The 20728-nt window shown below is 42.4% G+C and overlaps 1 protein-coding gene across 1 annotated transcript in view; it reads right to left on the bottom strand.

The window, feature by feature from the left end:
* jmjd1cb (jumonji domain containing 1Cb) overlaps positions 1 to 20728 on the bottom strand; it is a 120472-nt gene that overhangs the window by 27005 nt on the left and 72739 nt on the right. Inside the window, 5 exon segments of the mRNA XM_041973257.1 lie at positions 215 to 256; positions 1277 to 1420; positions 2101 to 2225; positions 2371 to 2476; positions 15836 to 15949. Of these exon segments, the coding sequence (XP_041829191.1) occupies positions 215 to 256; positions 1277 to 1420; positions 2101 to 2225; positions 2371 to 2476; positions 15836 to 15949 (531 nt within the window).

Genomic DNA, 20728 nt, shown 5'->3' with positions numbered 1-20728 from the left:
AATAACCGTTGACCAGATTCATGTCAGAGATGAAATGATGGTTTCTGCTGCACCTCCTTAGTGCTCCTGCTTCTGTCCCTGGACGTAGAAACTTGTGTATTTATCTGCTGATGATCTAAAGAAAGTCTGTCAGCTTTGAGTCCATCTGAAACAAGCTCCTGTACTTGGTCTGGAGGGTTTGGGGGCGGGTAGAGGGGTGAGGATTTTGGGGTACCTGAGAGTTGCCAGTGGTCCCGCCGGGTCTCCCTCCAGCCATCTTTAATGTACCAAAAAGCAAAATAAACAAACAAAAAGTATAAAAGAAAAGAAAAGAAAAAAAGAGAGATGTTGTTAATGAGAGTGGGACCAGAAGTGGCCGTTAAATGTGAGCTCCTGTCATGTCTGTGATTCTGTGCAGGTAAATAAACAAGAAAAACAAACAAAAACAAAAACAGCACACTGATCATCACCTGAAGCAACAGAGGAGGCGACTGCTTATCACAGCAGCTGGAACAACATGCTCACGCTTTAATTTACAGGTGTGTATACACACACTCACACACCTTCATTCACCACATCATTCACTCTTTTATCGCACTATTCAACATGAAACGAAACATACTTTAGTTTTCCCAGAGGAAAATAAAAACATCTGAAAATACTAAAATAGAATAATTAAATAAATTAAATTATTATTTTTATTATAATGAAAACAATAAATTAATTATAAATAAAACAATGAAAAAATAAATAAAATTGAAAAAAAAATTAAATAATAAAAATGAAAATACATCAATCAATAGATCAATGCTTTTATTGATCCCAAAACTGGGAAATTAGGGGCTAAACAATGAGTAAAATTATCTAAATAAAGTAGCAAACAAAACACAGATCTATAAACCACGTAATAAATACTTCTACTAATCTACGTTCAACATCCACAAGTCTACTGAGTTCAAGAGAAAAAAGATTAAAAATAGAAATATATCAGTTTTATTTCAGGATGTGCAAAAACTAATGAATGTAATAAACATGTGTAAACCCCAAACAGAATAAAAGAAGCAGAATAAACAACTGAAGGTGAAGCCGGGTGACTTTCCAGGATGTTTCCTGCGGGTGTGAAAGACTGAACAGACGAGGCAGGAAAGATTTCCTCTTCCTGTCCGAGTCTGTGAGGGAGGAGCGTGTGCTGGAGAGGAAGGTCGCGTTATCCAACATATAACATGGATTACAATTAATCTGTAAAATTCACACGTTAATCCTCTGTAGCTGTGTGTGTGTGTGTGCGCGCGCTCACATGGGCAGTGTTGCTGTTCTGACTGGACCGTGACCTTCGTCTGGAGGTGATGCCGATGTTTTCTCCTTTCAGCAGAGAGTGGACCACGTCATCAAGAAAGGTCATCTGGACCATCGATGGATCCACGTTCTGAGGTTCGAGCACCTGAACACATCACATCACATCACTGAACCCTGAACACACCATATCACTGAACACAGCAACCTGGGTTGAGTTGAAGAAAACATGTTAACTCTGAACGCAGCTCTGATTTCTGAGCTGACATAAGAAGCCACCACCAGTAGAAACCTGAAACTTGAAACTTGGTTACCATGGCAACAGTTTACTGCTGCAGAAAGATGAAGGGATGTTTGTATTTCTGTCTCAGCTTCCTGCTTTATGAATGACATCACTAGTAAGGCTGCAATAATTAGTCAACGTTGTCGACAATAAAAATAGTTGACAACTCATTTACCCGTCAACTATTGTCTGCAAAACAAACAAACAAACAAACAAAAAAAACAACTACAGAGTGAGACATCGTCTTCTTTTCTTATCTCTGCTGAGAGTTACACATGCACAATAAAGTCCACCAGGGGAAAAATATGGCGGCTGACCAGGAAATAGAACGGCAGCAGAGGACGTCAAAAGTCTGAAATAGCTTCAAGTTAAACTTAGAAAATAAATTAAGAACATGTGAGATAAATAATCCGATTGGTGGACTAGTCGTTTTAATAGTCACTGACTAGTCGACCATCAGAATATTCATTAGGTGCAGCCCTACTAGCAAAGCATCACTTATCAGTCCATCATGGTCTAGAAGCTGGGGGAGGACCGGGTCCTACCTGGTCGTTCATGACAACCATGTTTCGGCTGAAGAGGTCGTGGTGTGTAATGATGCCAGTGAACCACTGGGTGGCCGAGTCCTGTCGGTACACTCGCACTCTGTATCCATTCAGTGAGTACGGTCCTGGAGGAAACAGAAAACACATCCGGGTTCATGATTCCAGGTCAACAACACCAAAGAAGACTTAGACTGGACAGGTTCAGGGAAAAGGCTGTGACAACGTGAACAGTTCACCAAGCAAACAGTTACACTTGATTAAAAATCTCACCTTGCATAAAAATTTCCTGCACCTTCTGGTCTTTGAGCCAGGCCTTCACTTCTTCATGGAGCTGAGGGTTGTCTCTTAACACTGGGTTCTGACTGTCCACCTCATCCTGAGGGACAAACACACCACATCAGAGGATCAACAACAGAAGCAAGCTTGTTTGAGGTGTTCTGGATGAACAGGCGGAGCAGCGCAGTTGGTCCTGGAAGCTGGGAGTTCCAAGAAAAACCTTTCTGGTGGTAACAGAATCATCTCAGAGAAACTATCGGCATGCAGAATGACCACATCATTTTATCTACCATGACATCCGTTCAGAAACAGTCAGACAACCTGCCGCTGGTAACGGTTTCTGGATGTTAAAGATCCAGGAAGAAGCTCTGCAGCTGGGAGCCACCAACCCTCAGTTATCCTTCACTTCTGTCATTTCTTTCTGACTCAGCTGACAAACAGCTGTTTACCAGGTCCAACAAGTTACAATGCTAACATCAACGGTCTCAGACACATTACACCTCTCCATCAATCCTTCTCCCTGTGGTAAAAAGGATTATGACAGCAGAGGCCTGACAGCAGCATCCTTGAAAATTTCCAGAAGGAAGAACGTCTATCTTTGAATAAGCGCTGCTGTCTTATGACACTCGATCAGAGCCGGACAGATGGTTCTGTCTGGATCCAGTCTTCCTGTGATCCACTTGGAATATTAACACTTTCTATTTCTCTTCTCCTGGTGGTCGGTTCAGTTTAAACCAGGTGGAGTCCGTGTGCCTCCCTAACCCAACACACACAAAGGGAGGGTCCAATGGATTTAATGAGGACGCTGTTCCTGATCAGGTGGTGTCACTGGAACCAGCTGAGTCCCTGACTACAGTCCGTCCGTGGTCCAGTTCCGGACCCCCACAGACTGCAGCAGCTTCCAGTAGGTTATTCAGAAAGCCTCATATACTGGTAGCATACACTGGTTACTGGTAGCATATGCTGGTAGCATACACTGGTTACTGGTAGCATATACTGGTAGCATACACTGGTTACTGGTAGCATACACTGTTTACTGGTAGCATACACTGGTTACTGGTAGCATATACTGGTAGCATACACTGGTTACTGGTAGCATATACTGGTTACTGGTAGCATACACTGTTTACTGGTAGCATACTCTGGTTACTGGTAGCATACTCTGGTTACTGGTAGCATATACTGGTAGCATACACTGGTTACAGGTAGCATATACTGGTTACTGGTAGCATACACTGTTTACTGGTAGCATACACTGGTTACTGGTAGCATACACTGTTTACTGGTAGCATACACTGGTTACTGGTAGCATATACTGGTAGCATACACTGGTTACCGGTAGCATACATTGGTTACTGGTAGCATAACTGTTTACTGGTAGCATACACTGGTTACTGGTAGCATATACTGGTAGCATACACTGGTTACTTGTAGCATATACTGGTAGCATACACTGGTTACCGGTAGCATACACTGGTTACTGGTAGCATAACTGTTTACTGGTAGCATACACTGGTTACTGGTAGCATATACTGGTTACTGGTAGCATAACTGTTTACTGGTAGCCTACACTGGTTACCGGTAGCATACACTGGTTACTGGTAGCATAACTGTTTACTGGTAGCATACACTGGTTACTGGTAGCATATACTGGTAGCATACACTGTTTACTGGTAGCATACACTGGTTACTGGTAGCATATACTGGTAGCATACACTGGTTACTGGTAGCATACACTGGTTACTGGTAGCATATACTGGTAGCATAACTGTTTACTGGTAGCATACACTGGTTACTGGTAGCATACACTGGTTACTGGTAGAATAACTGTTTACTGGTAGCATACACTGGTTACTGGTAGCATACACTGGTTACTGGTAGCATACACTGGTTACTGGTAGCATACACTGTTTACTGGTAGCATACACTGTTTACTGATAGCATAACTGTTTACTGGTAGCATACACTGGTTACTGGTAGCATATACTGGTAGCATACACTGGTTACTGGTAGCATACACTGGTTACTGGTAGCATAACTGTTTACTGGTAGCATACACTGGTTACTGGTAGCATATACTGGTAGCATACACTGGTTACTGGTAGCATACACTGGTTACTGGTAGCATACACTGATTACTGGTAGCATAACTGTTTACTGGTAGCATACACTGGTTACTGGTAGCATATACTGGTAGCATACACTGGTTACCGGTAGCATAAACTGGTTACTGGTAGCATAAACTGGTTACTGGTAGCATATACTGGTTACTGGTAGCATAAACTGGTAGCATACACTGGTTACTGATAGCATATACTGGTTACTGGTAGCATAACTGTTGACTGGTAGCATACACTGGTTACTGGTAGCATATACTGGTAGCATACACTGGTTACTGGTAGCATACACTGGTTACTGGTAGCATAACTGTTTACTGGTAGCATACACTGGTTACTGGTAGCATATACTGGTAGTATACACTGGTTACTGGTAGCATACACTGGTTACTGGTAGCTTAACTGTTTACTGGTAGCATATACTGGTTACTGGTAGCATATACTGGTAGCATACACTGGTTACTGGTAGCATACACTGTTTACTGGTAGCATACACTGGTTACTGGTAGCATATACTGGTAGCATACACTGGTTACCGGTAGCATAAACTGTTTACTGGTAGCATACACTGGTTACTGGTAGCATACACTGGTTACTGGTAGCATACACTGGTTACTGGTAGCATAACTGTTACTGGTAGCATACACTGGTTACTGGTAGCATATACTGGTAGCATACACTGGTTACCGGTAGCATAAACTGGTTACTGGTAGCATAAACTGGTTACTGGTAGCATATACTGGTTACTGGTAGCATAAACTGGTAGCATACACTGGTTACTGATAGCATATACTGGTTACTGGTAGCATAACTGTTTACTGGTAGCATACACTGGTTACTGGTAGCATATACTGGTAGCATACACTGGTTACTGGTAGCATACACTGGTTACTGGTAGCATAACTGTTTACTGGTAGCATACACTGGTTACTGGTAGCATATACTGGTAGCATACACTGGTTACTGGTAGCATACACTGGTTACTGGTAGCTTAACTGTTTACTGGTAGCATATACTGGTTACTGGTAGCATATACTGGTAGCATACACTGGTTACTGGTAGCATACACTGTTTACTGGTAGCATACACTGGTTACTGGTAGCATATACTGGTAGCATACACTGGTTACCGGTAGCATAAACTGTTTACTGGTAGCATAAACTGGTTACTGGTAGCATATACTGGTAGCATATACTGGTTACTGGTAGCATAAACTGGTAGCATACACTGGTTACTGATAGCATATACTGGTTACTGGTAGCATAACTGTTGGACTGGTAGGCATACACTGGGTACTGGTAGCATATACTGGTAGCATACACTGGTTACTGGTAGCATACACTGGTTACTGGTAGCATAACTGTTTACTGGCTAGCATACACTGGTTACTGGTAGCATATAATGGTAGTATACCACTGGTTACTGGTAGCATACACTGGTTTACTGGTAGCTTAACTGTTTACTGGTAGCATACACTGGTTACTGGTAGCATATACTGGTAGCATACACTGGTTACTGGTAGCATACACTGTTTACTGGTAGCATACACTGGTTACTGGTAGCATATACTGGTAGCATACACTGGTTACCGGTAGCATAAACTGTTTACTGGTAGCATACACTGGTTACTGGTAGCATACACTGGTTACTGGTAGCATACACTGGTTACTGGTAGCATAACTGTTTACTGGTAGCATACACTGGTTACTGGTAGCATATACTGGTAGCATACACTGGTTACCGGTAGCATAAACTGGTTACTGGTAGCATAAACTGGTTACTGGTAGCATATACTGGTTACTGGTAGCATAAACTGGTAGCATACACTGGTTACTGATAGCATATACTGGTTACTGGTAGCATAACTGTTTACTGGTAGCATACACTGGTTACTGGTAGCATATACTGGTAGCATACACTGGTTACTGGTAGCATACACTGGTTACTGGTAGCATAACTGTTTACTGGTAGCATACACTGGTTACTGGTAGCATATACTGGTAGCATACACTGGTTACTGGTAGCATACACTGGTTACTGGTAGCATACACTGTTTACTGGTAGCATATACTGGTTACTGGTAGCATATACTGGTAGCATACACTGGTTACTGGTAGCATACACTGTTTACTGGTAGCATACACTGGTTACTGGTAGCATATACTGGTAGCATACACTGGTTACCGGTAGCATAAACTGTTTACTGGTAGCATAAACTGGTTACTGGTAGCATATACTGGTAGCATATACTGGTTACTGGTAGCATACACTGGTAGCATATACTGGTTACTGGTAGCATATACTGGTAGCATACACTGGTTACTGGTGGCATACACTGTTTACTGGTAGCATACACTGGTTACTGGTAGCATACACTGGTTACCGGTAGGATACACTGGTTACTGGTAGCATAACTGTTTACTGGTAGCATACACTGGTTACTGGTAGCATATACTGGTTACTGGTAGCATAACTGTTTACTGGTAGCATACACTGGTTACCGGTAGCATACACTGGTTACTGGTAGCATAACTGTTTACTGGTAGCATACACTGGTTACTGGTAGCATATACTGGTAGCATACACTGGTTACTGGTAGCATACACTGTTTACTGGTAGCATACACTGGTTACTGGTAGCATATACTGGTAGCATACACTGGTTACCGGTAGCATACACTGGTTACTGGTGGCATACACTGCTTACTGGTAGCATACACTGGTTACTGGTAGCATACACTGGTTACTGGTAGCATACACTGGTTACTGGTAGCATATACTGGTAGCATACACTGGTTACTGTTATCATACACTAGTTACTGGAAGCATATTCTGGTAGTATATACTGGTTACTGATAGCATATATACTGGTAGCATACACTGCTTACTGGTAGCATATACTGGTTACTGATAGCATATACTGTTAGCATATACTGGTTACTGGTAGCATATACTGGTTACTGGTAGCATATACTGGTAGCACATTCTGGCTACTGGTAGCATATACTGGTTACTGGTAGCATAAATACTGATAGCATATACTGGTTACTGGTAGCATATACTGGTTACTGGTAGCATATTCTGGTAGCATATACTGGTTACTGGTAGCATATTCTGGTAGCATATACTGATTACTGGTAGCATATACTGTTAGCATACACTGGTTACTGGTAGCATATACTGGTTACATATACTGGTTATTGGTAGAATATACCTGTAGCATACACTGGTTGCATATACTGGTTACTGGTAGCATAAACTGGTAGCATATACTGGCTACTGGTAGCATATATACTGATAGCATATACTGGTTACTGGTAGCATATACTGGTAGCATATATTGGTTACTGGTAGCATATATACTGGTAGCATACACTGGTTACTGGTAGCATATACTGGTAGCATACACTGGTTACTGGTAGCATATACTGGTAGCATATATTGGTTACTGGTAGCATATATACTGGTAGTATACACTGGTTATTGGTAGCATATATTGGTTACTGGTAGCATATACTGGTAGCATATTGGTTACTAGTAGCATATACTAGAACCATATACTGGTTACTGGTAGTATATACTGGTAGCATATATTGGTTACTGGTAGTATATACTGGTAGCATATATTGGTTACTGGTAGTATATACTGTAGCATATACTGGGGACTGGTAACATATTTCCTATCACACTGAGGAAGGCAGAAGTAATATTTTATATCATCCATCCATCCATCTGTCCATCCATTAGTCCGTTCATCCATCCATCCATCCCTGACATTGTAAACGCCCAGTGAGGAGATGGTTGATCTTTGCTATGCTGTTCTTGGTTCGTGTGAGATTGTGTGTGTGTGTGTGTGTGTGTGTACTTGTGTATATTCAAGCATGTTTGTTTTTAACATTTACAGAACTTTGTGTTGCATCCTCTGTATGAAAAGTGCTATATAAATAAAGTTTGACTGATTTGACTGGACATCTCAAGTTGATTGTCATTACTTCTTGATTAACACAAAATTTAACCCTTTGTGCTCCTTAAGTTGACTGTCATCTGGTGGCCAAAAATGTCCATACACAGCAACTCTAAAATTATAATACAACAAATTTCATGAGCTTTCTTCTGTTTTGTAAATCACTTAAAAACTTCTGACCTGGTGATTACACAAGTGTTGATTAGAAAATAATTTCACACATATACACAGTCTGTTTTATAGTAGCTGTGTTAATTACAAATCCACCAAACATTTTACTGTTTTCAGATTAATTTTCCCTGCCACTCTACACTCATAACACTACAAGCAGACCTTTCCTCTCAAGCCAGATTCATGCAGGATCAACACAGCGAGGAGCCTCATCTGCTGTTCGAACACGTTGGACAGAAAACATATCTCTGCATCACGTTGGGCTGAACGATCAATCACGAGCACGATTAATTTACATGTTACACCTGATCCAGGTTTCAAACCTGCAGCGTCCAGGGTTTCACAGATCCACTAACTTCAAACATATTTCCTGCCGTCTTTCTTGTGCGACAGTCGAATTTTCTTTTTGAGTTAAAAAATGCTTCCGGCCGTGATTCTGCTCTAGTGAGCTTCAGATATGTTTAAGTCGAATTTCTGTTGACGTAGATTCAGCTTGTTCAGCTGTGTCTCCCTGATGGACATGAAGTCTCAGCATAACTGAGGTGGATGAAGCTCATATTGTCCGATATGCGTTTTCTGCTGGTTGGAGTGTGCACGCCTGCATGTGCATGTGGGATTGGGGTGAAACCGCTGTGTGCAGAACAGAAATCATGTGGAGAGAAATGAGAAGCTGTGGTGGAAACTGGACCAATAACATCAGACTGTTGTTTCACAAGTAGAGACCTGTTCTAGAGGAAACTGCAGTGTTTTGCCACAGGATGCATCATGTAGTTGGTAAGTGAAGCCGTTTATAGCTCATCTTTACATCCCTGTTAGTATATAGAGTTCATATTTTGATGCCATGTGACAATCCTTCATCTCATATAGAAAATATATTTCTGCATGAACACTGAAAAGAAGTAGGAATTTTAAGATTAAATCACAAACCAAATTGCAATATTGGGCAAAAAAATTGCTGTAAGATTTTTTCCCAAATGTTTCAGACCTAGCACCATGTCCAGCCTCCTCCTGCACCATGTCCAGCCTCCTCCTGCACCATGTCCAGCCTCCTCCTGCACCATGTCCAGCCTCCTCCTGCACCATGTCCAGCCTCCTCCTGCACCTTCGCATTTCTGTCATGAGTTTCTCTGAACAGCAGAAAAACACCAAACTTTCTCCTGAACACCTCCAAAGTTCACGTGTGGTCTGTAATACCACAATAACATGGTTGCCATGGATACCAGATGCTCTGCACAGCCAGGTCTGTAATACCACAATAACAGGGTTGCCATGGCTACCAGATGATCTACAGCGCAGTGGCCCAAGGGTGGAGCCTTTGGGAAAAAAAGAAAAAAAATTAATGGTTTGGAATGGTGAGATTTTGTTCCTTGGCCTTATTTTCTAGCCCTTGTTTCAGCACAGCTCTCTGTTCACCATGACGAACCAGAGCAACTCCCTCATTACTGCTGATGAAGACCCGATCCATCTGTCCCAACTACACAATGATGAATAACGCTGATTATTCTTACTGCACCTACACTTTTCTTTCAACTTGTTTCACATGAACCTCTCCGAGTCCCAGACAGAGTGTGGTGGTGTTTAGTCAGACTGCTGAGTCAGCACTAACAGTTTCATTATCTGCCTCCTCAGCCTCTGCACACGCAGCTTCCAACAGAGACCTGAGCAGCAGCCTGATCTCTGAACACTGACTTCATTGTTTTTGCCAACCAGATCGAAGCTCTGTCCTCCTCCCTCGTCTTCCTGTCCAACTGGACAAACAGAGTGAGTAAGTGATAGTTTTACAGCTTTTTCCCAGCTCTCCAGCTGAATGTGCAGCTCTGTGATTTAAAACAGAAAGAATCTGTATGAAAGTTGAAGTGCTTCAGTGCTACTGGAACCGAACTTCCACTGACATCAGATAGCTGCTCCCACTGCTGATTCAGGCAGCCTGGTCAGTGGTCTTTTCACAGATCGACTGTTTACACATCCTGGATCCTCCTCGGTTATTCATATAAACTAAACAGAAGCAGCTCAGCTCCGAATCACTGTGCGTTTACACACTTCAAACTACCTCCAAATAGAGATGTTATGATTAATGATGTTCTTGGTACGATTATTGTCAGAGAAATAATCACTTATGCTGCATTTAATTCATTTCCCATCACTATAAATGTGTAGAATCACACCAACACTCCCTATAGGAGTTTAAGTTTAATTTATTTCTACAGACAAAACATTTTCTGTACCGCTTTGTCCACTTGAGGGGTACGAGGCAGCTGGAGCCTATCCCAGCAGTTAACAGGCGAGAGACAGGTACACCTGGACAGGTGGCCAGTCCATCACAGGGCCGACACAGAGGCAAACAACCACTCACACCTAGGCAGAATTCAGAGTAACCAGTTAACCTGACACGCTTGTCTTTGGATGGTGGGAGGAAGCCGGAGAGAACAACGCATACACGTAGAGAACATGCAAACTCCACACAGAAAAGCCACTGTTCCTACACCCACCGGGGCTCCAACCAGCGAGCTTCTTGAAGCAGACAATACATACATTTAAACACACACATACACCTATGTATTAATCCATCTATCCATCTATCTATCTATCCATACATATATATACATATATGTGTAGATACAGTATGTATTGGTCTTTTTTGGTTTTCTAATCCATATAATGCAAAGTTCAGTAAATTGTGCAGAAATAGAAAACTGCAAATGATACAATAACATATATTGTCAGTGTTAAATGAGATAAATAATGTAATTTAATCCAGTTTATCATCAACAGACCAACCTCAACCTCAGATTCCACATCTGAGCTTCCAGACATGATGCACAGCTCCCACCATGCACACGCATAAAGGGCATGAATGCTAATCACAGCATACTTAAAATGAAAACAGTTCTCTTTCTCAGGGAGGCCACTTTACGCTTGTCACAGTAATATGTTACTTTCACCACAAGGTGGCATCAGTTTACCAAACTAGCTCTGTGTTGGTGAAAGTTTTCCAGTCCCATCAAGATAAAAGCCTCAGACTGAAGGAGCTGTCTGATGATGGCTGATGATCAGGGAGGATGTGGGTTTGAGAACATAAATCCAGAATGTAATTTCCCCCAAACAGATCACTGATGTGAGAATCAGCTGGCCGTCAGCTGTAGCTGTCTGTGTTCAAAGATGGAAACATCCAGAGGTTGGAGCAGGTTGCTAGCTACTCCAAACACCCACCCTCTCAGCCACCCCAAAAAAACAAAAGTTAATTTTCACTATTAATCCTCAGACATCAGTTTATTTACTAACGTCCTACAATGTCCACTTCCAAGTTATAAAACTTTACAGATTCTGCTTTTTTCTGCTGAAAACTGCCAAACATTCAGAGATTTTTTTTAAGGATTTTAACTCTTTAAATGACTGTTTGACTATTTGTTGGATTATTTTTAGGACAAAAAGTCCCAATAAGTCACATTAAACCCACATCTTTAATCAAATAGCTTTTACAAAAGATAATTATGCACTCTGTGATGTCAGTGTTATTTTTACTTCATTTTAACGGAGCAGAATGATGATCAGAATGAGGTCAAAAATGGACAAAATGAAGAGCAGAATGTCCCAGAGTTACTTTTAATGAATGACTCTGATTAAAAGTTGAGTCATTTCATGGGAAACACGATGTTCAACCCCCTTTACAATAAACTCACCATGACATTTTCAGCTGATATGAAGATAATTTCTCTATGAAAGTAATCTCAGGCACCTTGTTCTCTTGGAGAACAGGAGATTTTATCATGCGTAAAATGAGCTGGAAGATCAACTATAACCCAGACGTCCAGAAGGAGTCTGCAGGTGAGACGGCAGCAGAACTCACCAGTGAAACAATGAAACAGCAACATGGTCTCCGTCCTGGTGTTCGGCCTGAACACGGAGGACCACACTCATCCATCTGGTTGGTACTGGGGGAACACGGTGTTCCTTGCAGTGCAACACAACAGTCTGTTCAGCTGCAGAGCCTTGTACCAGGACAGATGACTGCTGTCAGACTGCCAGCTGTTTCTGGATCTACTGGGTATCTGAGGACTCGGTGGATGTGGTCCTGATGAGCAGCCATATCTGAACCTACACACATGAAAACTGTTCGTTCATATAAAACACAATTCATTGGAATTTTTTCCACTTTAGTAAAAGAATAACAGATATTCTTCCTGAATCTGAACTCAGAGATTCTCAATGAAGTCATAATTAAAATCCACACCTGTCCTTACAAAAGGGACTTTCAGACCGGGTATGAACCTGTTTTCAATTCCTTAAACTATTTTCACCATATCTGCTCATATTCTGACAGAAAAAGCCTCGACTTCAGGTTAGTTATTAAACTGGCTCATTAACCCCTAAAACTCCAGCAAATCTCCGGCATCCTTGAGCTCCATCTCTTCTACCATCAGTGTCTCAGGAACGGTGGTGTGTATCTCTGTGGGGTAAATGTGATGGATATTTAACCCTTTAGCTGATCTACGAAGTTTTCCAGACATTTCTATCCCGTCCAGGAGGTTTACAATCCAGCCACTAAATGTAGTTTTATTCAGAGATTCTATCTGGTAAATCCACAATGATCCATGATAACAGCATTATTTATCACATTTCACCATAAAAACATCACCATCACTACTATGTTGCTAAGAGACCTCTATTTAGACCTGGACATGATGATGAAGCCACTTCCTGTCAGACTTTCCACCAATCAGAGCTTCTACATGCAGTTTTATATTGAAAACAAGTGGATTAAAGAGGCAAAATAGCAAATTTTAAAGGAGTCATCACCCGGAAATTGCACTTTTTCAAGTTAAAACATGTACTAGTGATGGACTGAAGGGTTAACTTCCCTGAAAGCCTTTCTTTTGAAGACAGTCAAGTTTTTCCGTCTGGGCCTTTTGTTCACAGCAGAACCGCCAACAAGGTAAACTCTCGCAAACACATGATTTTGATTTGCTCCTGGGATTTCATCATCACAGGAGGCTGTTTGAATAAGCCAGCCCCTCTTCTACGCCTAAAGTCATGCTTTAGACGTGGAATGATATGAAGTCAAGCTTTACTGCTGATGCAGCAAATGCTAACGCCAATGCTAACTGTAGAAATGAACCCTGTGTTTGTTTTTTTTATAAGTGGGGTGAAGCGCTCTGCCACCTAAATCTTTGTAAACATTTGGTTGTAAACATGCTTCTTCTCCACCATCTCGGTATCTTCACTCTCAGGCTCGGAGTCTGCTTCAAACATAAATGGCTGCTGCTTGGTCGGGTTCGCTTGCCATCACTTAGCTGTTGATGCTACGGAGTCGGACACACTGGGCCAGCCCCCCTTCCGACTCTGGCCTCCCTGCGAGCAAAGGGTCAGAACAAGCTCTTCGTTTGATTTTTTTTGTTTGTTTGTTTAATAAGTTTTCAAAAAAGTATTCTTTAAGTGTATCGGTGTGATTTCCAGACAGGCATTCACAGGCAGCTCTGTGTTGTTGGAGACGCTGCAGTCAGAGCGGAGCCTCCCCCACTCCTCCCCCACTAGCAGAGTGCTGCTGGAAATCCTGCTGCATCAGCTTCAAAACAACGGTTTTAAAGTTTTAAACTTGGTGTACTTTACTAAGTGCACTAAAGGAATTTCTATTTCTGATGAAATGATCTTGTATGCCATCAGTGGAATGATTTCACGCAGCAGCTGATCAATCAGAGTGATCAGCTGATACAGTCAACAGTTACTTCCACCGATCTATAAAGTCAGATTCAAGAGTTTCAGTAGAGCAAAAACTCTAGTGAGTTCTAAACCGTCTTGTTTTGTTCTATAAAGTGTAGAAGTGGCTGCAGCGGAAAGCACCTGCAGCAGGTGAAGAGAAGCACCTGCAGCAGGTGAAGAGAAGCACCTGCAGCAGGTGAAGAGAAGAACCGAGCGAAACTCTGATCAACTGCATCGATCAAAGTAAAGAATCGATGTACCAGAACTTCCTTCAATTAAATGAAGACTGCTGTTCAGCTGGAAGGATGTGAGGCGAATGGTGAGGACAGCAGAGAGGATCCTGGACCCACTGCAGTGACTCCTCACATCTCCACCATGGACTGGTTACCCTGGTGGCCTCTGGAAAGAGGCTCTGCAGCATTCGATGCAGGACCACCAGGTTCTGCAGCAGCTTTGTCCCCCAGGCCGTCAACACTTAAAATCACCAACAGTTACTGGACATTACTGCTGCTCTTTCTTGCTTTCTGACATTACTACTACATTTATTTTAACAGTGTTTTATATAAATTACAAATGTTCACCTCATCACCTGCAATTTAAATGTATTCTTGCTCCTTCACATCTGTATACTGTAAACTGTTTACACCTTCTGTTTACACCTGCTGCATCATCCCAAGTCCATCAGACAGCTGTAGTTAGTCCACAACACTGCCAAGAAAGTACACCCTAGACCTCCAGTCCTCAGATCTTTACACTGGCTTCCTGCTGCTAGTTTACAAAGACCTGAATGGTTTATCAATTCAGGATCTTCTGGTTGGTTATGAAGCAACCAGGTCCCTCAGGTCACCAGGGTCTACTTTCTGTTCCTGGAGTCAGAACTAAACATGGAGAGGCAGCATTCAGCTTTTATGCTCCTCACATGTAGAACAAACTCCCAGAAACCGGCAGGTGTGCTGACTCAGCAGTTTTACATCAGGGTTAAAACTGTTCTATTAGCTGCCTTTTATCAGAGCAGCTGTTGATTCCCCACACTGGAACTTTATTAAAGTTTCATTTTAATGCACTTGTTTTTGCTTAAACTTTGAATTGTCTTGTACATGAAATGTGCTGTAGAAATAAACTTGCCTTGCTCTGAGTATTGTTGCTGACCATGTCCATCCCTTTATGACCACAGTGGAGCATCTTCTGAACCATGTCACAAAGCTCAGATCACCTCCACTGGGACAGTTTTATTCATCACAGGCCTCCTTCAACCACATCCAGGTACCTCAGCTCTGTAAGAGCTGCCTTTATATAAACCCAGAACTACAAGGCTAGAGACAGAGATGTGTGTGTGCTGTCTGACACACAGACAACCACACAGAGAGGAAGAGATGGTAATCTTAATACACCACTTCCGTAATTTATTAATAACTTGGTGGTAGTTCTGGTTTTCCCTGTCTAAGTCTCTCCACCCGACCAGCAGAGTACACTCAGAGACACACTGATACTCGGACCTTTGACTGTGTTACCTGGTATGGTTGACAGGCTGAGTGGTCAGGCAGGAATTCCAGCTGTCGGTCCAATAAAAACTCCACCGCTGTTACCGATGACAACAAGGTCTTCCCCACCACTGGTTTAAACGCCTGCAAACACAAATACAGAATCATCTTTAATACAGCAGGACGATTTCTGAGAGCCAAACAATGCAAACGTTGCACATGAAGCTCAGCTGACATGTTAAATGGATCCATTCTTACTGCTTTTTATTTCAGAGCTGCAGGCCTACGCAAGGAAAGTGTCAGAGAAATACAGACAGAAATGAAGCAGGAATTAAGGGAGGAAGCTAAATGACAGAGGGAGACAGGATTAGAGGCAGGAAGAGAAAGGTGGAGCCATGACGAAGAGAAGGGAGGGATGAGGGAGGAAGAGAGCAGGATGCAGAAGAAGAGATTTCGATGAATGACAGTTCAAAGGAAGAAAACTCTGCTTTGATGTTTTCTCCCATCCAGACAACGTTTCGTTCTCTCTTCAGAGCAGAGTGATTAATTTGGTCTTCTATTAACCTTATTAAGTTATTAGTATATTATCAATTAAATAACAATAATAACAAGTATCATAGAAGACCATATTTCTTAAATAATCATGTATTTAATAAAAATCTTTTAAAAATATTTAGAAAAATGCAAACATGACATTTAGAAACAAACCAAATACAATCTGTGAAATTGTTATAATAGTATTAATAGATAATTCTATGTTGTTAATATAACCATTTGTTCAACAATAATAACAATAATGATCACTTTAGTTGTAATAATCAGTTTAATATTTATAAACTCTAGACTTAAAAAAGGTCTCATCTGTTCTTCCTCCCTCCCTCCCTCTTGAGAAGGTCCTGCCAGCAACAACACTTTGGGATAAGTATGTGACGGTGTGAACCATGACCCGCTAGTTTCCTCCTCCTCCTCCTCAGCTGAACCATAAACGCAACGAGAGAAAAGCCGATCAGCTGCTCACTGACAGCCATCGCTGCACAGAGATGAGCAGAGGTCCTCTAGAGCAGACACGTTGGTGCAAAACGCAGGATAAGTTTAATAAAGAATGTGGGAAAAGTGCAGGTGTGGAACCCTCTCACCGGGAAAAGAGTGTGTGTTAAACACCCCCATTCTCCATGGAGTCCATCCCTAGAACCAGCCGGCTCATCTTCCCCATCGTCGTCATGACAGAGAGATGATGGCTGTATGGGGCTCGTCATGCCGTCATGCCTTGTCATGACATAAATTAGTTAACGCTGTTAACGCCTTATTTTGACAGCCCTAATATAAATAGAGTTCACATTGTTAATATCAACGCCATCTTTGATTTGTGACACCAAGGGCATAAAACTACTTTAGGAAGCAGACACCAGACACTACCTGTATGGAAGATTCCTGGAATAAAAACTCTGCTCCTCCATCTACTGTCACTTATCCAGGTATGGTCATGATGGCAGCAGCTTCAACAGAGAAGCCCAGACTTCCCTCTCCCCGGCCACCTCTTACAGTTCATCTGGGGAGATGTTGAGGGGTTCCCAGGCCAGTCAGGAGACATAGTGCCTCCAGCGTGTCTTGGGTCTTCCCTGGACTTCCTCATGATGGGACATACAAAGAAAACCTCCCAAGGGAGGAGTCCAGGAGACATCCTAACCAGATACCTGAGCCACATCATCTGGATTCTCTGGATGTGGAGGAGCAGCAGTCCTACTCTGATCTCCTCCTGCTTGACAGAGCTTCTCACCGTATCTCCAAGGGAGAGTCCAGACACCCTGAGGAGGAAACTCATTCTGGCCGCTTGTTCTTTTGGTCACTACCCACAGCTGGTGACCATAGGTGACGGCAGGAACACGGATGGACCGGATCTTTATAAATCTAGAGACTCTCCTTTCAGCTCAGCTCCTTCTTCACCACGACAGACCGATGCAGAGTCCTCATCAGTGCAGACGCTGCACCGATCCGCCTGTCGATCTCCCTCTCCATAAACAAGACCCGACATACTGGAACTCCTCCACTTGGGGCAGAACTAATATTATACTAATAATAATAATAATACTATATTATATACTAACATTATAACTCCAGCTCTAGTAAAGTCTGGAAAAAAAGCAGTGGAAAAAGAAAAAGAAAAATTTCCTCGGCCAAATATGAACAGTTAAAAATAAAGAGTCATTTTAAGTCCTTTAACCGGCAGCTGCAGCTGTTCTCTGGTTAAGTAACAGAACTTTAACTTTCTACATGTTTCCTCCACTCTTCATTAACGGTAAGCCAGGACGGGATCAGCAGCAGCAGCTTCCAGTCTGGTCCTGGAGCAGAGGGAACATCTCCGTATCTGGAGCTGGAAGCTGGTGGGCGGGGGAGGGGCCTAAAGAAGGGGGAGGGGCTTGCAGAAAGGGGAGGGGTCTGTGATAGCAATGCTCATTGAGAAGATGTAAACATGCTTTCACCTCAGTTTCCAAAAGTCTCCAATAACACCAGAAAAAGTCTCTTGTCCGTAGTCGCTTCTTTAAAACAGACTCACTAGACGGGTGTGAAAACTCTAAATACAGCGCCAACGTTGCTAAATCAGCTGTTTAGCCGAGCTCTGACGTGTCTCAATGTAATCCGTGTACCGGAAACCGTGCTCCTATAAATAATCTGCGTTGTTAGGAAATGCAGACCGCAATTAAATACGTAAAACGCATCAATTGCGTTAAACGCATTAATTTTTAAAAATGAATTTATTGCAATTAACACGTTAAAGTCCCATCCCAAGTAACAACTGATCATCCAGATGAAGACCACACCTTCACTTGTAACCACATCCCTGTTCTAATTTCCTGTTCCCTCACACTGAAAAACATTACACCACATCTCTTTTTAAAGAAGATTCACACACAAACACACTCAGCTGCAACTGGGTCACTTCTGCCAGGAATAAACTGTCACTGTGTGTTTCCAACCAGGCGAAGGATGATCAGAGGAGAGGCGTTCATTACATCCAGAAAAGCTGAAGGAAAACCAACAGACATGAAACATCTCAGGACAACACTGATGATAACACACTTCAGCATGCAGACATGATCAGTGTGCAGGAGCACAACGTGTCCTCTGCTGTCTGGATGTGAATGATTCATGGACAGCAGCATGGACACTCACACATCTAGAGAGGCCACCACACACACATCTGTTAAAGCCGTGTCCGCCGGCAGACAATTACCTCTAACACTGCGTCCTGGTCGCTCTCCCACAGTACCGGGGAAATGTCTGCATGAGGAAATCTAAATAATCTGAGTTTCTATAATAATCTGGTCAACGTCACGCACATTTACAGTGGCATGTTTAATCCCGTTCTCACCACCGCTAGTGCCAGAAGCAGGAATCCAACTTACTTCATTACATAAATAAGAATGCTCCATTCAGGAACTCTGACACCAACACACTATATTTCTGTCTTTATCTAATTGAAGGGTTTTGAAATTAGTCCTAGGTTTGGCTCCTGCCCAGATAAAACGTGATATTACCTTATCCCAGGCATCAAACTGAGAGTCTGGAATTATGCTGGGGAGTGACATGAAGAGATCGAGACATTTTGGCAGTAGATTCATCTTAACACTTTCTGTTCTTGAACTAAAGTCCAATGTCAGCATTGTCCAACGTTTCATGTCCATCTTTATAGCGTCAATCAATTTCCTGAAGTTTAGGTCAAACAGTTCATTCTGGTCTCGGGAAAGGACGACTCCCAAGTGTTTTATCCTTTTAGCTAGCCAACAAAGTTTGAAATCTGTTTGGATTTTTATATTTGGGCTGTAATTTATAGTTAAGACTTGTGTTTTTGTAATGTTTAAAATATAACCAGACAGGCGACCGAAATCCTTCAAGGTTATCTTAAATTGGGGAAGGGTTACATCTGGGTTCTGTAAGTAGGTAACAATGTCATCAGCGAAGAGAGCTACTATATGTTCAGTATTTGCTATTGTAACGCCTTCTAGTTCAATGTTTTGCCCTACGGCCTGGGCCAAGGGCTCTATGAACAGAGCAAACAGGGCCAGACTAAGGCAGCAGCCTTGACGAGTGCCCCTGAAGAGCTGGAAGTTGTCAGACAGTTGGCCACCGATCTTTATTCCGGCCGTTGGATTACAATATAACGACTGTATACATTTAATGAATTCATGATTGAAACCCAGGCGCTCAACAGCCAATCATTTATAATGACTGGAGTTCTGAAATGGTCTACAGATGCTTCTGAAAAGTGAAACATAGGAACCAAAATGTCCACAACATCTGCTGCAGAGATGTTCCAAGCAGTAGCACCATCTCAATATGTTCACCCTGAAATCCACAATGACATGGGCTTCCACATCTGTGAAGCTCCATCAATGCTGAAAAGTACATGGAGGCTTTAGAGCAACATCTGCTCCCATCCATACAACGTCTCTTTCAGGGAAGACCTTGCAGATTTCAGCAAGACGATGCTGAACCACATCCTGCATCCATCACAGCAGCATGGCTTCACAGGAGAAGAGTCCGGCTGCTGAACTGGCCTGCCTGCAGTCCAGACCTTTCACCAGTACACAACATCTGGAGCATCATGGAAGCAGAAATCCAGCAACCAAGGTCCAGGACTGTAGAGCAGCTAGAATCCTGCATCAGACCAGAATGGGACAAAATTCCTCTCCTAAAACTCCAGAAAAAGGTCTCCTCACTTCCACTTTCCAGACATGTTAGAAGAAGAGGAGATGCTACACCATGCTGAACATCACCCTGTAACTACTTTTTACACCGTGCTGAACATCACCCTGTAACTACTTTTTACACCGATCCGAACATCACCCTGGAACTACTTTTTACACCGATCCGAACATCACCCTGGAACTACTTTTTCCACCGTGCCGAACATCACCCTGGAAC

The sequence above is a fragment of the Melanotaenia boesemani genome, chromosome 21 (genome assembly GCF_017639745.1).
Source record: "Melanotaenia boesemani isolate fMelBoe1 chromosome 21, fMelBoe1.pri, whole genome shotgun sequence".
Lineage (NCBI taxonomy): Eukaryota > Metazoa > Chordata > Actinopteri > Atheriniformes > Melanotaeniidae > Melanotaenia > Melanotaenia boesemani.
The sequence above is the reverse complement of the archived record's forward strand: the minus strand, read 5'-3'. Positions and strand labels throughout refer to the sequence as shown.